At 35.4% G+C, this 21,762-nt stretch overlaps 1 protein-coding gene across 1 annotated transcript; it reads right to left on the reverse strand.

Moving 5' to 3' along the window:
- Positions 1–661: 661 nt before the first annotated feature.
- LOC18434603 (uncharacterized) lies at positions 662–15,797 on the reverse strand. Its single transcript, XM_020667440.2, has 4 exons — positions 13,557–15,797; positions 10,073–10,511; positions 6,857–7,036; positions 662–1,781 (listed from the first exon to the last, which is right to left on the reverse strand). Exons 1-4 carry the CDS (start codon positions 14,631–14,633, stop codon positions 775–777), a joined length of 2,703 nt encoding a protein of 900 aa, XP_020523099.2. The 5' UTR covers positions 14,634–15,797; the 3' UTR covers positions 662–774.
- Positions 15,798–21,762: the final 5,965 nt, after the last annotated feature.

Below are 21,762 nucleotides of genomic sequence, written 5' to 3' on the forward strand. Positions count from 1 at the left end.
TTCAGTCGTTGCAAAAATAGATACATAAAGATAAGAAATCTGGAGTTTCTTTGAATTACGTTCTTTTGGTCTTTTGTAAATACAAAAAAATAAAAAAATTGACAGTATCCTACTTTTCAGTTATAAATAACACCTAGTGATCTGGTTCCGAGTTGGTTGAAAGTAGTAGTGTTTAAAGTATCAGAATCAGGTCCTGAGTGGGCAGCAGTGGTCATTCCCCTAAGGTTGGATGATCCCCGATTCAAACCAAGCAATAATATAAAAAAAATCTAGAATAGAAATACAGAGAAACTAAAAATCAAGCATTTCCAAGGATTTCTAGACTAGAACCATTCACCTTTTGAATCAGATCAAATTTGGATGTTTGAAACTTTGAACCACTATGATATCGTGTTGATGATTGCAACACTATATCTATTATGGATTCCAGTATGGGGGCACCTCAATATATATACCAACCGTTGATTAGGATTACATTGGTCATTGAACTTACGAGAGGTTTGGAATAGTCAAAATTAGCCAAACTACTATTTCAAAAAAAAAAAAAAAGATTAGAGGTTAAAATAATAATAAAATACAAATAATAATTTAAAATATAGAATACATATGTAAAAATAAGAAAGTTTTCACATTTTAGGTGGACACTCAAACCCATAGCACCTGTCAAATATTAGTTTCATTATATTTTTAACCAAATATAAGTTTTGCTTTTGACTATACCAGCCATGATACCGGTTAATAGTCCAACCAAGTGCAGCAACTGGTCTACACCAGTCACGAGTAAATCCGTGAATGGCTGGCTATCCATGGTAGTCGTAGCACTCCGCGTTCGAAGGTGAGGCCACTCATGCCGCTAGTTTCGAACCTCACCCCAGCTTCATGCAACGCTGTGGCCGAGGGCAACTTCTTGAAATATGGCTCCGGGTCACTCAAATCCTCGATCTCAGGGATGTTGCCGACGAGACTGTTCATCATGTAAACTTGTAGTGCATGTAACCCCATCTTGCCCTCAGAAACCTTCCCTTGGATCTCCTCCCCTAATAACTCAAGCACCACCTCAGTCACCCGGGTGCAGATCCCTGTTCCAAGTGGGTCCAAGAGAGTGTTCAAGACCATCAAAGGGATTCGATTCTCCAGCATCATAAGGTCACGATAATTGTGGTGATGCACAAAGAACAATGCCGATTTTGAGCCAAACACTGGATCCTCGGCTGTGTAGCCTGTCTCGCCGTCTGTTCGGCTGATGCGGTGGAGTTCGAGCAGGAAACAGCCGTCAAGCAGCGTCATGTTAATGAACTCGGCGCTCTCGGGAGGGGCCAGGTCGCCTGGCCACTCGTAGCAGTCCCGGATCGCCTGCTCCTTGGCTTGGAGTGCATCAAGGTATACTTGGAGGGGGTGCTTCGAGCGGTTGAGAAAGTGGAGGAGCTGTCGACGCTTGTGCTGCTCCATGGGTTGGAGGTGCGGGGAGCCATGGTGAAAGGGGCCCAATCCTGGGAATGAAGGCTTCGTTAAGGAGCTCGCTCTTTCAGGAAGCATGGGACTTTGTAAATGCAACGTTGTTTCCATTCCTCGGCCTTTTCCTCTCTGTTTATGGTGACCTTCCCATTCATCAAATCCAACATCCATTGCGTCTGTGATTTCTCCCTTCCTGTTCCCACCATATTTGTTTCTTGTGTCATGAAACTGTAGAGCTTGAGAGGCAGTACTTTGATATTCAGGCTTCTTTAGAGCTTTTGATACGCAAGCTCTGCTTTGATAAATACCCTGAGACCGCACAGCGACTTACTATAAAATAAAATGTTTTCCGAATCGGACCAGACTGAACCGGTGAGGGCACCGGTCAAATTAGGGAAAAACAAAGAAAATGGCAAAAAAAAAAACCCGAAAAAATCTAAACGAAAACAAATCAAAATAATATTACAAATAATCAATCCAGCTAAAACTAAAGCCAAACGCTCTTTCTCAATTCTATCCAAGACAACAATTAATCCCCCAAAATTTCCCTTCATCTCTCTACAAAAACCTTTCCGACCATTTACTAGCTTCATTTTCTATCTAATCTTTGTCCACTTTTTTGTGGAACTGAAGGAATATTCAATTTCAATTTCAAACAATTTAGGTTATTGCCGGATTATCGCCGGAATATTGCCGGAAAGTAAACACAATCATTTTCCTAAACCCTATTTCGGTATTTTCTAAAATAAATATTAAGAAAAAAAAAATACTCACCTAGTACGAGCTTCTCGACAAAGTCTTGCCGGCGACTCTTGCCGGAAAACTTGCCTTGAGCCTGGAGGCTTGAGAAAGAGAGAGAGGATCGAACCCTTTCTTCTCTCTTACTCTCTTTGTAATAAGGAGGCAGGCCTCAGTGCTATTTTCATCTTTTACCCTTTATAGACTCAATAAGACAAGAACGTCCCCTGCTGCCGTTCTTTTTAACAAAACGGAAACGTAACGGGCGGAAAACATGAGGGGAGCGTTTTATAAAGAAGTGAAATGATTTTATGGTCCTGCTAGAACAATCTCTCCCTTTGCTCGCACCGTTGAAAGCCAAGACCTCGTATTTTTTTGTTACTTAACCTTTCAACTTGGTGACCAATCTCCTCAAAGAATTCAAATCATAGGCTGAATGACTTTGATACAAATTTTGAAGGAAAGATCTAAGAGTCATAAAAACTTTATTTTTTTATAAAAAACCTTTTGGTGATTCATAGATGGATCTCACAATTTAATTAAAAAAAAAACTTAAAGTACACTCACATTTAGACCATGTTATACGTGCCATTATAAGAAGGAAAATTGTTTCATGTGGGCTGGACCGCATTTCTACATATGCGGTCGAGAAAGTGTAAAACATCCATCTTAAATACGGATGCAAGTAGGTGTTTTATCCAAAACCAATGAAAAATAATGGTCCGAATGTTTTTTTTAATAAAATTATTATTTTGAGTTTTAAAATTTTATTTATTTTTTCATATTCATGATCCCTATGTCAGAGATTAAATGTCCTTGAAATAAAGTCTTAAAATCCATCTCAAAAATTAAATTTATTTAGAGGCCTGCATTTCTACATGTGCGGGCAAGGCGGCATAGAAACCAGGTCTTTATAAGAATTTTGGAGAGTTAGCATAGATCTGAGAGTCAAAAAACTCAAATACCTTTTATTTTTTGAAAAATGGTTTGATAGGGTTGCAGCCCTATCAAAATAAGTAAAGCCACACCTCATAACTCCTAAAAAAATTACTATTCAAAAACCTTTATATCAAGTTCTAAAAATAATGTATATCCCAAGAAATCATATGGACCATCCATTTTACCCAAAAAATAAGCGTTTTTAGATCCGTAAGGTCTATACTATTTTCTGAGTTTTAAATTTTACTGTCGGTTTTGAAAATTGTTTTAGAGCCATCATAAAGATTTCCGATGCCAAAGTTACTTTCCGGATGAGGATTTGAGGTGAGGTTTTATTTTGTTTTCGTAAAGCCTGTGCCTTATAGAAACTTCATCTTTTTTTTTCTTTTCTTTTCTTTTTTTTTTTTAAATAATCACCTCGCAATTCATTCATATATGATTCTTAAAATTTTATTAAAAAAATACCAAAGTACCTCTATTTCCCAAAAGGAATGTATCTCCCAGAGAAGCACGCTATTCACACGATTACAGAAAGTTTTTATCGATCGCTTAATTAACTCCATTGCTCAAAACTGGTGGGGCTGGTCTAAGCCCTGGAGAGTCATGTAAAAATAAAAAGTTTTCTTTTTGGAAAAATATTGGAAACTCCTGGATTTACAGGTTCGGGAGGTTTTAAATGGCTTCCCAATCTAAGCCTGCAAATCCATAAGCCATTTCATATAAATCATGGGAAAATCTAGTCAAATTATTGAACAAAAGTCCCAAATTTAAAACATCCATGAAATCGACAATTTTTGGCTTGTTTAGAATTAAAGCATCCACAATATGCAACTATTTAACACTTTATGGGTCAAAGGAATTTTTTATGGGATTTTATTAAGGGGTGCGGTTTCTATGAGGTTGCAACCTTAAACAATCCAATTAGGACACACCTTCAAATTTTATTATAAGATGTAATTTTGGTGAACAATATTATTAGGATTATCTCAAAATCTATTTTCAAACCTTACTAGAAAATTTTTAAATCCAAAAATGGTTAAAATCAAGTAGATCAATAAACATATGAAAATCTTGAAAATGGATGGCCTAGATAATATGTTGCAAGATGCACTATTTCTGAGACGCAAAATTATTTTTTTTCAAGTTCATATATCGAGGTGATCAATTAGAGGGTTTTTCAACATTAAAATAACTTTTTTTGATGGATTTTTGAGGTGCATCTGTAATTATGAAAGTTGCAACTTTATATAAACTTTTTTCTTTATTAAAATACCAAAAACTTATCAACTCAATTTACCCATCTCTTTTGGTTTATTTTCAAAAAACCCATCCAAATATTCATAATCATGAGTATTTCGATGGATATTTTGAAAATACACATAATCATGAGTTTGACAGCCTACTTATTTCTCTCAAATATACATAATCATAAGTTGGAATAGTTGAAAATCAGTAAAATGCTAGATAGTTGATATGTTAGGTGTTTTCTTTTTTCTATTTTAAATTTTGGGATTCATTTAGAAATCGCCAATAATTATTTTCAAAAAATAAAAAAGGGCTGTTTGAGTTTCTAACCATTCAAATATTGAATTGTCCCAGTTTAATAATTTGATATTAATGTTTTCAGACGCAAAGTCCAATTGGATTGTTTTTTATTTAACTCTTTTTGAGATTTGTCGCTTGGTCTAAGAGGCGGCATCCCCAACTTTTAGAAGGGAGTAAATGGATTTTCAAAGTCCTTTTTTTTTTAATAAAAATATATTCTACCCCAAAATGGGAACTGAAACTTACTCATTGATTTTAACCCACAGGAGTACTTAGACAATATGCTCCGTGCGGGAGCATGAAATATTTTGGCACTTAGCTAATCAGGAAAATACAAATCAAAGAATGAGTGCTAAGGTCTTCAGCTACATAGCACCTCCTCCGCTTTTGAACCGTCTTAGATACCACCTCTTACAATGCACAAAAGTCTTAAGTTAATTAAATAAATTATTACCTAAAAAACAATAGCTCGAGCGGTGGTACATTACAAGATAATATTTTAGATCAAAGTGGGCCTACATTAGGCCTAAGAGAGATTTGTATTGGACATTCTTTTCTTGGGTATGTATTAAAACTATTAACGCTTCAATTTGCACATGGTTTCTAATTTTTTATTTGTTGTCACTCTTTTTTATCATTATTTCTCATTATCATCATCGTCTGAGTCTTAACTTAATTAATTATTAAATTAGTTGTATATCTTCTTTCGAGCAATAAAAAAAATTACTAAACTACAAATCATTATCATCAAAGTCTTTTCTTTACAATTTGAGGTTGGCTAAAAATTATTAAATTAACATTTGGTAAAATATTTCACTTACGTTTTTCTTGACAGGAAGAAAGATATGCAAGCAAGAAAATAAGTACTTCATATTGACTTCTTATTGGGTCAGAGAGGGGTTCCATGTGTGCTACTTAACACTCCATTCCACCTAAGACCTACTCTCTCTTACCACTATTTCCAATAAATATTAATGTATATCATGGTAAACATGGACTAAGTATTTTACGTGCAAAACAAGATAAATGAGACTGCGAGCTATGGGGCATGGATCACTTGAAGTGCACACACAAATACACAGCATAGGAGAGAGAGAAGTGGAGGGTGAACCCAATGGTATGCTGTGCATGATTTTCTAAAAAAAAAAAAAACAAAAGGAAAAGAAAAAGAAGAGAAGCAGAAGAGAGAAAATTACAGCTTTTTAACAGCTAAAATTTTACTTATTGTGAAAGGGTGTAGTACCAAGAGAGCTTCGAATCAAATGGGTTTCTTAAAAGGAATCGTGGACGCTAATAGATGCCCTACTTATGGAGAGAGAAAGAGAGTTAATCACCTCAAAGTGATTGTCGAAGGAGATTCAATGAACTTTATTCAATGGTGCCATCTGCCAGACCTCATGCCTTGGAGCCTTAGTGGCATTATGTGAAAGTTGGACTATGTGATCAAGCTCGGTTTATATGAATTAAATTTTTTTTTATTATTCTCATTCTTATGACCACTCATAATTTTCAATTACAAACAAATCACTCTTGAAAAATAAATAAATAAAAGAATAGAAACACGTATTTCACTTGCTACCATTATTGAATATAATTCATTAAATCAAAACTTTAACTCATTGTTTTATGGGAAGAAAAGATCAGATCACAAATAAATATTTTAAAAAATAAAATTGCCGGAGATTACTTCAACCGGGCTTAGTACACCCCACACCGAGTCTCCTCCTTCTGATGGTGCTCGGGATCTATGATCGGTCTCTTAAGTCTCCTACATATAACAAAAACCCTCTCAATGGCATATGGATTTCAATTTAGAACTAACTACCTAAGGCCCCAATACCTTAGTCTTGCTCCAGCCCTTTTGGATTGATCTTTGGAGAGATAGATCATCATATTAAGTTAAAGAAAAATAATGAGAGATGTATATCTCAACTTGAATATACTAGGGTAATTGATAGTTTGATGTATGCAATGACTAGGACGAGGCCTGACATTGCATATGTGGTTAGCAAACTTAGTAGATATACAAGTTGCCCAAGTAAAGAGCATTAGGATGTTATATATCAAGTATTAAGATACTTGAAATGAGCTATCAATTATGGCATAACATATGTGGGCTATCTTGGAGTTTTGGAAGGTTATAGTGATGCTAATTGGAATAATGAAATCCAAGATTTACTATCAACATCAGGATGGATATTTAAATTAGCAGGTAGTGCGATATCATGGGGGTCAAATAAACAAACATGTATTCCACGCTCTACTATGTAATCTGAAATTATTGTTTTAGACTCTGCTGGTAAAGAGGCTGAATGGCTAAAAATGTTAGATAACATTCTCATACGGCCAAAACCAATATCTGCAGAAACAATATATTGTGATAATCAAGCTACTATTTGTAGACACCTCATTTTAAAACTGACAAATTATATGGTTTCCTGAACCTTTAGTATCACACTTAACCTAGTAAACCTAAATTCATAGCTCACATAACCTATCTTGTGACCCGGAACCAATCTGCCTGCCCGAAACCCTACAAAAACACTGTTTTGATCTAGATTCTTGTACATGCCCTATTTTACCAAAACAATCATTAAAAATAGTAAAAAAAATATTTTTTGACCCAAATTTTCTCTGAGAGCTTCAGAAGAGGCCGAGGAACATATCTGAAAAAAATATTTTAATTCGGACTTTTTTTGAGTTGGGCGACACTAGCCATGTCACCCAGCCTAGCCTGGAATGGGCAACACGCCCAATGTTGCCCAAATTTGGACGACATTGCTAGTGTCGTCCGGGCAACACAACCCATGTCGCCTAGATCTGTGACCCGCAAAACGCTTTTTTGATATGTACATGTTGGTTACGTGAGTTTATCATTCTCAATGGATTTTGACCCCTATAATGCATCTTTTCGTGGCCATTTGATGGGGAATAGAGATAGAAAACTCAGAGAGATTAGAAACCCTCGAGATAACTTCAGAAAACCCTAACCTCCTGAGACCCTAACCCTTACCCCTGAGAAAACCTAGACCTAGAGCACAACAACCCTAGATCCGAACTAGACCTAGGGCACAACATCCCTAGGTCTAACCCTTTACACTAGTGATTGGCTGATCGACATCCGAATCAGAGAGGCAAAAAAGGACCGGTTCTAATACGGGCGAGCCCTACGAAGCTAGGGAGTCCCAGGCCATCCGGCCAGTTTTGGTATCATTTCTTCCCATTTTATTTATCCTACTTTATTGTTTTTCATTTCATTTGCTTAAAAATGATATTTTGTAATGTCTTGATCATGCTGGCGCTACCACATATCTAAGAGAAGATATGTTCGTTTTCGAGCAGATCTAGCTTTAGATCTAAATTCGAGTTGTCTCACTTTATTTACAGCATTTTCATAAGTATAAGGTGTTAAGATCCCCAGATCTTCATTGGAGATCTGTCAGATTTTGCATCATCAACATTGTTGCAAGAGCATGTAATTGTGTAAATAATGAAAAATCTCCACATATTGCGATAAGGCATAACTACATTAAATTATTAATTGGATATGGGGTGATTAGTGTAGAATATACAAGATCAAAGGAAAATTTGGCAGATCCTTTGACTAAAGGCCTCGCAAGGGATTACATTTGTAAGATGTCAATAAGAATGGAGCTAGAGTCCATTGAATAATCATCTACAGTAGGAGCCTAACTTAGTCTTTTCTAACCTCAAAATTCTAGGTTCAATATGGTAAAAACAAACTGTACTTATAGTTAGTTTGGTCACTAGACAAAAATTTTGTAAGTACCTATTCTAAGGAAATCTATATGGTGGATAAGTCTAGTGATGACATGTATGTTAGTATGCTCATATTATTGTCTATAGAATATATATAAGCCGAAGTATTTTATATACATGAGCACTCTTGATAGACACACCTATATAAGTGTGGAAGTGAGGCCACTTTTTATGAGATGAATTCGTCTCTAGAGCACTTATGAACTCGGGATATAAGCACAAGGCTCGAAACGTGTTGGTAGCTAAAAAGACACCAGAGTTGAATAATGTTTGTGAGTTATACTACCGATCTATTAAATAAGCAACCTAGTTCAAAGCTTTAAGCAACCGCGGTACTTGATTGACTTTGTAGTGTATACTCTAAGTGAAAGTTCAAATCGAAAGTTGCTTTCATGGTATGCAAATAATTTATTTCCTATGTTTTGTTTTGTTATTATGAAATAGTGGAGGAAATTATTAATATTTTTTGTTTGAAAAATACTTGTATGTTTTTCAAAACAACACTATGGAATACCGTTCTTTCCTAAATTGTTTTGATTATGATTTTATTGTTCTTCATAAACTTCTTTGTAGAGAGAGAAAGATGTGAGTTTGAATCTCACATTGAATAGGAGAGAGTTTGTTGAGCTGTATTTAAGAGCATGTATTCCATTGGAATATACTCAAAGTACAAAGGAGAGAAAAGGTGAATTTGCGGAGCACGCGAAGCGTGCAACGCGCACACGCACATGCATGTGCGAGGGTGTGGGCGCAAGGGGTGCTTGATGGCGCACTTTGCACTTCACCCGAGCAAGTGTCCGGGTCGGGCTCGTGGCTCATTATCTTTTTGTGAGCTCGGTTCATAGGGGAGTCCAACTGTCATCTAGCTGTTGATGAGTATGGGACACCCAATGGTCACTTAACCATTAATGTGTCGGAGTGTCGGTCAGCTAGCCATCAATGAGTGTCGGTTAGCTAGCCGTCGAAGAGTGTGGGACATCCAACGGTCATCTAGCTATTGATGAGATGGGGGCTGGTAACGACAGCATTCAAGTGGCTTGTAACGGCAACATTCAAGTGCATATAACTCATGTAACTTGTAGTTGTTGGGGTGCATGTAACTTATAGCTGTTGGATGATGTATGTAACCACCACAACACTAAATGCGGCTTTTTGATGCTTTATAATAATGGGCCTCCTACCCATACGAGTAAGTTTCTTTATCACACTGAGAATAACTTTTTTGCCTCTCTCAAGAGACCATTGTCAGCAAGCAATTCCAACAAGCAAATCAGTGAGCTAACTCTCTCTCTTTCTACTCGATTTTATCTCTCTGTCTCTCTAAACTATCAAGATTCTGGTGTCTATTATATAGGTTCCAAGCTCGGGTGCGTAGAGCTTAGAAATATTGTTACAAGACCTCTATGTTTTCTTGTATCTTGAGGACGAATTATCTTTCTTATGCACAATAAATACTACATCAAAAGGAGGCAAATATATCGTCTTGAGATAGCTGTATGCCTGAAAAACAAGAAAACTTTGTGATCTAATTATACAAATCGCACCATTTTTCTGCTCCCATTTCACCCACCATAACTCGAACAGTTTTACAGCGTTGTGAAGGAGATAAAATATCAAGTGTGGGGTTGGGGTGGTTGTTTATAGTAGGCTAGCATCGAGTAGAGGGTTTGGAGGAATGTAAGTAGCAGGAGGACCACTCCAGCAACCACGGAGGTAATGGTCCATGGGTTTCTTAAATAGGTGTGGCAAAGGTTAGCTCGCCACTTGTTACACGGTCTATGGCAATACTTTACCAGCTTGCTCCTCACCTCCTTCATCTGGGGACCGTCATAAGCCATCATCCCCCTTGTGATTCCGTTGAAGAGCTGCGCCACCTGGTCATCGCTCCCCAACCCGTTCTTTAATATGCGTGCATGCTGAAGAATCTGCACGTCCTTGGCCGTGTCAATCAGGTCCTCCATGAAGACCACAAACGAGGAGACCTTGGTGCCATCGTTGCCCAACCATGCGCCACCTAGCTGCTCGAACGCCATGTAATTCAGGAGGTAGGATTCCTGCATACAGAGGCAAAATATTTTAGGCTCTCACAAGAGTGTATTAGGGTAAAATAATATTTTTCGGATCACAAGATTTGAGGATTTGAGAGTAGTACTATCGAGTCTTTTTTTAAGAAAAAGGCTAGGATCGTAGTAGTTGCACCTCAAACCCTAATCACCACATTGTGATTTTCATTCCCACTACTAACACCACCTCTTAATACATTCTTACCACTAATATATTCAAAAATCTAATTTTTAATCTACTTGAAAAAAATGAGGAGCACGTCTTCCCTACTGAATAACCCAAACAAAAAAAATTTCTTTAACCCAATAGATTAACCTCATTAAAAATAATTAAATAAATCTAAATTAGTGTAAACAAATAAATCTGAATCTCACTCTCTGCACGCTTAAAATATAATTTGACCACCCAATTTTCAGATGGTGAGATTTATTAGACTACTCAAAATAAAAAAAATTTCTTTAAAAAAATAAAGATTCTTAAGTGGTACCTAAAATTTACCATGAAAAACTACTTCCAAACAAATCTTCTACCCCAGGAAGTAAGGAAAAGATTTATGTACTTTCCCTGTATATGCATTCATATATTTCCCAATGTCCAACCGTCCGATCAGAACGGAGGGCTGAGATGTCTCAATCACAATGTCACTCACCTGCACTATTTTATTTTTAATTTTGCTACAAAACACTTTGACACCAAAGTTTGGGCGTCCAATCCTCTCTTAAACTTGCACCTGTAAAAAAATATTAAAAAAATATTCTCGATAAAATAAAATAATCAAAATACCCATCTTAATTGGACGATTGGAAGGGGGAGAAGTATATAACTTATAGGGTGCGGTTTGTATAGAGCCTAGCCTCTAAACAATCAAATTAGAGCCTACCTTCAAATAGTGTCAAGAAATGTGGTTTCAATACTGAAAATTTTTGTGATAGCCTTAAAATATATTTCCATCTTTATTTATAAAGTTTAAAGTTTCAAAAATAGTGTAGATCGATAGATATATGAAAACTTAAAAGCCTTGAAAAATGATAGTCCAAAAATGCGTTACAAGACACACTATTCCCAAAACTTGAAATCCATTTGTTTATGTCTATGCATCTTGATATCGAGATGATCAATATGACGATATTTGAGTATCAAAACACCCTTTCCAAGTGAAATTTTTGGGGTAGACTCAAATTTTGATTGTTTAGAGCCTCAGCTCTATATAAACTTTTCTCTAACTTAAATACAATGGCTGAAATCTAGAAAGCGTTCTCTAGGTAAATATATAGTGCGCTTCAGTTGGCGCATAATATACATGACAAGCTTAGGTGTTTATACATTGCGTTATGGGCTGCACTTCTACATTTGCGTCCCCTAATGCTGCTCGCGTCTTAAAAGTTGGACCATCCCACCAAAACTATAAAACAACCGTTAAAAAATTAAAATACATCAATTTTTTGTAGTTTTTTTTTTTTTTTAGTTCCTTTTTTGTATATTCAAGTTCACTATATATTATGATCCTCTAAAATTTAAGATTGAAAATTTATCTCTAGGATGGATTTGGGAGAGAGGACTCAAGGTGAGTTGTGAGGCCCTAAACGATGAAAGGAGCACCTAAATAATTCACTTAAGAGGTTATTTTGAGGCCCAAAAGTCCTCAAAGTAATCATCTTGACATCAAGATAAATGGATATGAGAAAAAATAGATTTCTAGTTTTGAAAATAGTGAATCTTATAATGCATTTTTTAGACCATCAATTTTCAAGTATTCATAAATCTACACTATCTTTAAATATTTAAATTTTATAACTAGATATGAAAATAAAATTCCAAGCCATCCCAAATATTTTCAATACTTAAACATCTTTCAATATTATCACTATCTAAAGGTGCTCCTTATTTGACATTTTAGGGCCTCAGCCTTTTACAAACCACACCCATGTCTTTATCTTTACGTCTCAACTAAATTAAAAGAGAAATCACCGGGTACCCCTTGCACAAGATTCAACCTGAAAAAGATTTTCATGGCTTTAAAAAAAGAAAAGGATTTGAAACACATCGCAAATCATTGCATCAATGGGTTTGCAGATAGAATAACAGGCACATGTGATGATTATGGTCTAACAAAAATACTAAATAGACTATTTTTAAGGTTTAAAATATAATGTTTTCATATGTATGACAAGTGAGCTGGTGAAATTTTTCATCCCTTTTAATCAATCTTACAAGATCAATTTTGGAAAGCGGAAGTACAATAAATATGACACATCAGCACCAAAACTGATAATTTAAATTATCAAAATGTACTAAAGAGATGTTATTGAACATCTCAACTATAATTTTATTTAAATTCAAAATACCCATGAAACACACAAGCAAAATATTTTATTTTAGAGTTATGGGGATTGTATACAATGAGACCATTTACTTTAGATATAAGGTGGTCACAATTACTTACAATTAGTCCGATATGAAATTTGATAGCTTGGATGTGTCACAAAGTTCAAAAAATATTTTATTAAAGTTTGAGCTTGGTCAATGAAATAATTAAAACGTTTTTATGATGAGATATCTAACTCCAATCTCACCAAAAAAGTAACAGCCTGAAATCCCCATTAACTTATCACTTTTGAGAGGCATGGAGCCTTGGCGATAGCATTGTTGTCGATCTATCTATGTTGAGGTCTTTAACTCCATTAACAACAAAGGGTGGGGCCCAAATCCCTACTGATTCTTCTTTTTTTTTTTTTTTTTTTTTTTTTTTTTTTTTTTTTTTTTGGACGACAATGGTAACCTTTAAAAAACATTATCAACAAAGGGTGGGCCCCAAATCCTTACTTCTTTTTTTTTCTTCGACAATGGTAACCTTTAGAAAAGAGGTAGGTTCTTGGTGATAGCATCCCCACACCCCGTTTCCACATTATAGTGTCCATTCCTAACGTTGACACCCCCAATTAACACCTTCAAAATATAATTCCCTTATCTATTGAAAAAACTCGTAGGAACCTATCTTCTCCACTGAATTACCCAAAAAAATCTATTTCACTTACCGTATTGTCGGTGACGTTTAGCAGCGGTAAGCGCAATTCTCCGTGGTCGAAACTGATGTTCATGAACCCATCCTGGTCGCTCCTTTTAAATTTTACACCGGCTTCGTACAACTCTGTGGCCGAAGGTAGCTTGAAATCCCAACCATCGTAATCCTTATCCTGGTTGGAGGCGTGGTGTGAACTGCTCTTTCCCTCGGAGTCCTGTAGACAGCAGCTCAGTCCCGGCATCAGGTGTCTGCGCCTGCTTGCAGGCTCCTCCTCCTTCTCAACTGAAGGTGATTGCTCTCCCAGCTTGCCCTTTATTCTCACGTCCAACAAATGCAGTCCCAGCCCCGGCAGCTCCAATGTCGGAGGTTCATCGAAGAGCTCTAGCACCAACTTGTTGACCTCGGAGAAAGGGACATCCCCGAGCAGTGTGTGCAAAACCAGCAAAGGTATCTGGTTCTCGACCATGATCATGTCATTGTATAAGTGGTAGGCATATGGTGCATCAATGTTGTTGAATATAGGGTCATTCTGCTCGTAGTACGCGGTCTGGCGATAGCAGGTACTGCGGTGCAACTCTATGAGGAAGCAGCCATCAAAGAGCATCATCTTCAAGAATTCGGCGCTCTCAGGGGCCGAGACATGAGACCAGTCGTAGCAGGCAACGAGCTTATGCTCCACATTTTGGAGTGCATCTAAGTAGTGCTGACGAGGTTTCCCTGTGCGTTTGAGAAAGTGTTTGAGCGCCCGGCGCTTGTGTTCTTCCATGGGCAGGAGGTCAGGGTTACCGTGGTGGTAGGGGCCCATGGATATGAGCTTGGGCGTGAAGGCTCCCTCGTGCATTTTGGCCATGAAAGCAGGGACTTTGTAAACAGAGTGATTCTTCCAGGCACTCTCATTTCCTGGCTCGATGTTCTCACTTCCTTGCTCAGCTATTTCGGTCGCCATTGGGACAGCCTCATTTCCTGACTCGATCTTCGCCACAACCATCGTCCCGTGCTCAGTTATTTCCTGAGCCTCATTTCTTGACCCCACGTTCGCCATATCTATCGTATGGTGCTCCCTTCCTTGCTCACTTATTTCCGGAGCCATTGTTCTTCGATCTCCGAGAGAGAAACAGGGGTAATAAGAATGACGACTTAATAAAGGGTGGGTGTGGTTTATATAAGGTTGTAACCTTGATCAAACCAATTAAGGTGCACCTCCAAACTTTATCATGTATGTATTTTTTGTGTTAAAAATTAATAGGATTATTTGAAAATCTATTTTCATATCTCATTAAACTCTAAAAATAGTTGAGATCTATAAACATATAAAAATCTTGAAAATAGACGATTTAGATAATGTGTTGCAAGATGCACTATTTTTGAAACTTCAAATCTTTTTCTTTCTTTTTTTCATATTCATCTATCTTTAAGTCGAGATGATCAATTCAATGGTTTTTCAATATTAAAACAACATTTTTTGATGGATTTTTGAGGTGCATCTGGAGATCTACATTTTAAAGTTGCAACCCTATATAAACTTTTCCCACTAATAAATTTCCCGAGATTAGTGGCACAATAAATTGCCCAGATCGAGTGAGCCCCCAATATAATCAGTAATGCACGAACGCAAAAAATGTTCAAAGATTATAAAATAAATTAGAAAAAACTTAAAAAGGAAAAAATTTATATAAAGCCGAGTCTCTAAACAATCAAATTAAAGCTTACTTCAAAAATTTCATTAGAAGATATTATTTTGATACCCAAATATCTTCAAATTGATCATCTCGATATTAAGATGTATGAACATGAAAAAATATTGGATTTAAAGTTTTGGAAATAATACATCCAGTAATATATTTTTGGACCGTCAATTTTTAAGATTTTCAAGTTTTTACGGATCTGATCAATCTACACTAATTTTTAAGCTTTAAATTTTATAATTAAAAATAAAATATATTTTAAGGCTTTTAAAAATATTTCTATCAATGAAACTATAATTCTCGACACTAATTTGAGGATGAGCTCTACTTTTTAGAGCCTTTGCTATGTACAAACCACACCAAGGAAAATGACTTTATGAGACACTCCCAGACTTGCATGTGTAGGATTATAAATGATCACTAGTCAATTTGATATATATCTCTAAAAAAGTCAAGTACTATACATACGTGATAACGTTTTTAGAAATCGGTATCAAATTTAATAGTGCTATTTTAAAGTCATCTACACATGGGTGTGAGAGGGTCTTACAGCATGATTAATCATTAAAAAAAAAAAATGACACTAAGACATCCTCTCCCATGAATAGAATACCAAATGGTTATATTAAATTTGTCGCACATCTCAAAAAAAAAAAAAAAAAAAATGTATTACATATAAATAAGACTTTAACTTTTTTAAAATATATATCAAATATGATGGTGATCATTTATACATTATTTAAATACGTGTGAAAAGTTTCATACGAGCACAAGTTCATTGGAAGCCAGCTGTTAACGATACCTTTTGTGTCATTTCATTCGAAGCTACCGTACAAGTATTCATATCGCGCTTAAAGTGCCATTTTTAAAGTTCAGATTTTAATAAATTTCCCGAGATTATTGGCACACGCAATTTCATTTTACTCGACAAAATACGGAAAAAGTTTTTATGCTTCCCCTTCTTACAATAAGTTCCTAACCATCAAATCTACATCTGAGATTAGCGGCACACGCAATTTCATGTCATGGCAGGAGTATTCAATTTCAATTTCAAATAATTCCGGACTTAAATAAGCTAAAGTTTAGAAATTTGATAAATGAAGCTCTGCTGTTTTTTTAGGTCTTGTTTATCGTTGATGAGTTAAACATTTAAAAGCATTTTCCAAAGAAGATAGGAAAATGAAGAAAAGAAGAAGAAAGAGAAAAAAAAGAGTACAAGACACAACAACAAAAGTATATTATTGCTGGATTTGCGCCGGAAAGTAAAAAAGCACAAATGTTTTTCCTAAACACAACAAAGGGAAAAACAAAAATTACTTTTGTATTTTCTAAAGTAAATATTAAAACAAAATTTGAAAAAGACTCACCCGATGCGAGACCTTGGCCGAATTCTAGCCTGCAACGTCACCTGAAGCTTGCCGTAAAACTTGCCTTGAGCCCTTCGGTGGAGGCCTGTGAGAGAGAGGATCGAACCTTTTCTTCTCGCTTAATCTCTTTCTAATAAGGAGGACCAAGTACAACTTTGGGCAGAAGACATCAGCGGAGTGTTTTATAATGAAGTGGAACACTCATTGACACAAAGTCCAATTTCTTTAGACACAAAGTTTTATCACGGAGGCTGCTCCCAGGGATGGCAACGGGTCGACCCAAATACTATTTGGGTCCAGGTTTTGGACCTGGACCTAACCTTTTGGGTACAAAATTTGGAACCATATCCGGAACCAAGGTCGGATCTCCATGTCGAACTTTAGGCCTGGTTGAATCCATTGTCACCCTTAGACTATGGGGAAAGATTTTTATACTTCTCTTACAACGTGGAAGATATATATTTCCCCCTCCATCCAACCGTTCAATTTAGAACAAGTGACCCACTGATTGTTTGATCTAGATCCGACGCTTCAGAGTATTTTATTTTATTTTACAAATTGTATGCATATGAATATGGTATGTGCCATTTTTTCAATAGGGTGCACCTAAAAAATATATTAAAAAGAATTTTTTAATAGAATTAATAACCAAAATACCCCTTGAATCTTTCAAGGGTATTTTGGTTATTTTATTTTATTGAAAATAGTTTTCTAAATTGTTTACAAGTGCGAGATTAAGAGAAGAGTGGACACCTAAAATTTCGTGTCAAAATGTTTTGTAGAAAAAATTAAAAATAAAATAGTATAGTGACATGATATTGTGATTGGGGCCATCTCAATCATCCATTTAGAATGGACCGTTGGGTAGGGGAAAGTATATAAGTTTTATGTTGTATGGGAAGTATAGAAAGCTTGCCCATGACTGAGCTTTTTTTCTTTTTCTTTTTTTTTTTTTTTTTTTTTTTTCTTTTTACCATCATATACCTATATTATTGACAACATTTATACTATTGCACAACATTTATGAATATCCACATTACTTACTGTTTTACATAATAACAAGAAATCTCTAAGAAATGATAGTATTGGCAACATTTATGAATACCCGCATATGCTTATATTATTCGGGTCTGGTCTGGCTAGACCCAGACCCAAATCCGACCTTTTGGGTCCAAAATTTGGACCCATACCCAAACCCAAGGTCCGATCTACAGTCGGATCCGAGTCTGGTCGGGTCCATTGCCGCCCTGCATCCCAAAATTTTGGGTCACAAAAGTGCACTTATAGGTTGAAGTAAATGGACTACATGTTAAGAGAGCATGGAAAAATTTCCATTCAAAGTCCTTAAAAGTAACTTTCAGCCGAAAATTGGGAACCTAAAATTACTCCTATATTAGTTTTCACCAATGGAGTAAATGGACAATGTGCTCCCCCAAGAGCATGAAATCTTTTGGTATTTACTTAATAAAAATAATAAAATCAAAAGAAAGAGGGGGAAACATATCGCATGAGCCGATGTATTCCCTCCTTGACCAGCTCATTATCAATTTTTTAAGGTTCTCCCGTACATACTACCTCTTTTGTTTTTGAATAGCATACCTCTTTCTATGCACATCCAAGTTAATTTATTAAAGTATTGGTTAGAAAAATATTGCTTTGAGTCAAGTCCCCATGTGCCTCAACTAATATGGGTGTCGTTTACATAGGGAGCACACTTTAAATTATAAGGGGAAAATAATGGATACCACCTCCCCCAATTTCAACTTTTCACATATCTTACCCCATTTAATTTTGTATTAAAGAAAGGTTTCTATTTTTTTTCTACAACATAGAAGTTCTATCCTCCCCTACCATCCAGCGGTCCAATTTTGATCAAGAGAGCCACTCACCATTTGATCTTAGATTCGGCGTTTCGAAGTATTTTATTTTTAGTTTTTTTATACAAATTGTATTAATATGAAATTTGGTACGTACCATTTTCTCATTGGGGTGCACCTATAAAAAAATATTAAAAATAATTTTTCTATAAAAATATAATGACCAAAATACCCTTTAAAACTTTCAAGGGTATTTTGGTTATTTTATTTTATTGAAAATATTTTTTATGTATTTTTCGCTAGTGCGAATTTAATAGAAAGAATGGGTCCAAAATTTGGTGTCAAAATAGCTTATAGAAAAAAAAATTTAAAATAAAATAGTGTAAAGACATGACATTGTGATTGCGGCAATCTTAGACTTTCATTCATAATAGAAGGTTGGATAAGAAGGATGATAGAACTTCTATGCTTACCTTAACCGCCTGTCAAATAGTTAAACCATTTTGTTACCAAAATACCCTTTTTTTTCTCTCCTTTTTTTAACTTGTTTTTCATATTCTCTCTCTTCTATATTTTGAACTTACCCAAAAAACCAAGCTCCCTCTCATCCGTATTCTCTCCACCAAATTAAACTAAGTTCTCTCTCACTTGCAGTCTCTCTCTCCTTTCCCCAAAACTTCTGTCTGCTTGTGCCCTCTCTCCCATTATCTGTGTACCCGCCGTCTTACTTTTTTCCCAAACTTCTCTCTCATCCTGTCCCCTTCCCTCTCTCTAAACCCCACCCTCTCTCTCATTCTCTGTCTACCCGCCCTCTCTCTACTTTTTCCTCAAACTTCTCTCTCCCATACCTTCTTATTCCCTCTCTCTACCATGCCCTCCCTCCCATTTTGGCTGTCTACCCGCATTTTCAAGCTTATTCATCTCGATGTGTGCTACTACAGATAGAATGGGAGAGATGGTAGAGGGTGTGCAAAGAGAAAATCAGAGAGGATGAGAGAGAGGGAGAAACATAGAGAGAGAATGGGTAGAGAGAGAGAAAGAATGGGAGAGAATGGGCACATGATCAATTTTAAAAAAACGAGAAGAGAGGAAAAAGAACATTTTGATCCTAAAACTCATTGACTATTTGATTAGTAGGTATATACAAAAGAAAATACAAAAAGTAATTCGAAATAGGATATATGAAAAAGTAAAATTGGGGGTATCAATAATTTTCCCAATTATCAATGCGCACCTCCAAAGTCTGGTGAAAAATGCAGTTATAATATTCCAAACTGAATGATGCAAATCTAATATTCAAACGCTTAGTGATTGTTTCAAAACTATTTTTGCCCCTAAATATGAAATTTAGAGTTCCAAAACTAATGTTGATCATGTAAATCTATAAATACTTGAAATCTTGAAAATAGACGGTCTAAATAATATACTACAAAATACGCTATTTTTAAAGCTTGAAATGTTGTTTTTCCTCATTGCTTTTCCTCATCTGTATATTTCGAGGTTGAGATAATCATTCAAAGGATTTTCCAGCCTCATAACGCCATTTTCTAATGGGTTTTTAGAAGAACCTTATTTCTATAGTAGAAGCAACACCTTATACAAAGTTTTTAAGCCACTATTGAGTAGGTGCTAACAGGATAAGTAAGTAACGCGTGAACGTCATTGGCCGATTGATTCAAGGTTATACATGTGTCTCTCTCTCTATCTATCTAACGCATGTTAGACCAAGTAGATAGATGACTAAAAAGAATCTTTGCCATATCTTTTTTAAGGGAAAAATACCTTGGGGCTCTTCAAGAAAAAGCGACGCCATAACCAACCCTCTGTCTAATACTGGCGTGGTAAGTTATTTTTAAAAAAAATTATTTTCTTTCCTTTAGCGTTAGTTTTAACTTAATCTTTACATTGATTTTTCTTATGGAAAAGCTTTCTATGTTCTCTCTGCAACATAGAAATTCTATCCTCCCCCTATCATCCAATCGTCTATTTTTTTATCAAGAGAGCCACTCACCATTTGATCTTAGATCCGATATCTCAAATTATTTTATTTTTAGTTTTTTAATACAAATTTTTTTAATATGAAATTTTGTACGTGTCATCTTCTCATTGGGGCGCACCTATAAATAATATTAACAATAATTTTTTGATAAAACATAAGAACCAAAATACCTCTTGAAACTTTCAGGGGTATTTTGATCATTTTATTTTATTGAAAATATTTTTTTTTTTTTCGTTAGTGCGAGTTTAATAGAGGAATAGACATTCAAAATTAGGTGTCAAAATAGTTTATAGAAAAAAATTAAAAATAAAACAATATAAAGACGTGACATTGTGATTGGGGCAATCTTCACCCTCCATTAAAAAATGGACCGTTGGATAAAGGGGAGGATAGAACTTCTATGTTGTAAAAAGAACATAGAAACCTTTCCCTTTTTCTTATTTTCTATCTTTGGGTTTTGTGATAGAATTCTTAGTGATCTTGAGCCCAAACTACTAGCGAGTCTTAAAGAAATTAGATCTCTCTGGGAGTCTTTTTGAGATGTATTTGACGGATCCCACAATTTATCTACCGATCTTCAATTTTAACTCATAAATTTGTTGAGGTTTCTTCGAGATCTTGCCGAATTTGTGCGGTAAGGAGATAAATAACCCAGCCATTTTAAAAGAATTCAAATGGCCATGGTTGAAGAGTTTGAAATGGCCGACATTCCATTCATGTCTTATTTTCATTGAAATTATACAAATAGATGATGGATTTTTTGTATCACGAAAGGCTTATGAAAAAAACACCAAAGATATTTTATAATAATTCTAAAAAAAAAATTAAAAAAAAAAAAAAAAATTTAATAAGTGATGGTCTATATGAGTATGATGGTCCTTAAAAACCATCACTATTTTCAAAAGCTTTTGCTTTAAGCTTTTCCTCACCTTTGCCACGTGCATATGTGGATATGGGCTTTAACCGTATACCAAGTAATATAAACCGGTTATACCTCCTGTTTGAGGTGTAACTTAATAAAAGAATATTATAAGGTGTTATAAGAATTTAAATAAAAGAAGTGAGGACTCCCATTTCAAAAAATTTTGAGATCTCTTTCTAGTCAAAATGTAGTGAGCTCTTTCTCTCTCTAGCCGAATTTTTATCGGAAGCACCCTCTTAAATACTTTAGGTAAGTGACTTCATTACTTTGAAAAATAATCCGTTCTTTTTAAAATAAAATAAAATAATTATTTTTGCTCATTATCATGAATTTTAGACACGATAAATTTTATGTGCAAGCGACCTCTTTATTTTGAAAAATAATCTTTTTAATAAAATTGTGATATTGTATTTATGTTAGAAATTTTAA

This window comes from Amborella trichopoda, chromosome 6, assembly GCF_054954075.1.
Source record: "Amborella trichopoda isolate Santa Cruz 75 chromosome 6, AtrichopodaSantaCruz75HAP2 v2.0, whole genome shotgun sequence".
Classification (NCBI taxonomy): Eukaryota; Viridiplantae; Streptophyta; class Magnoliopsida; order Amborellales; family Amborellaceae; genus Amborella; species Amborella trichopoda.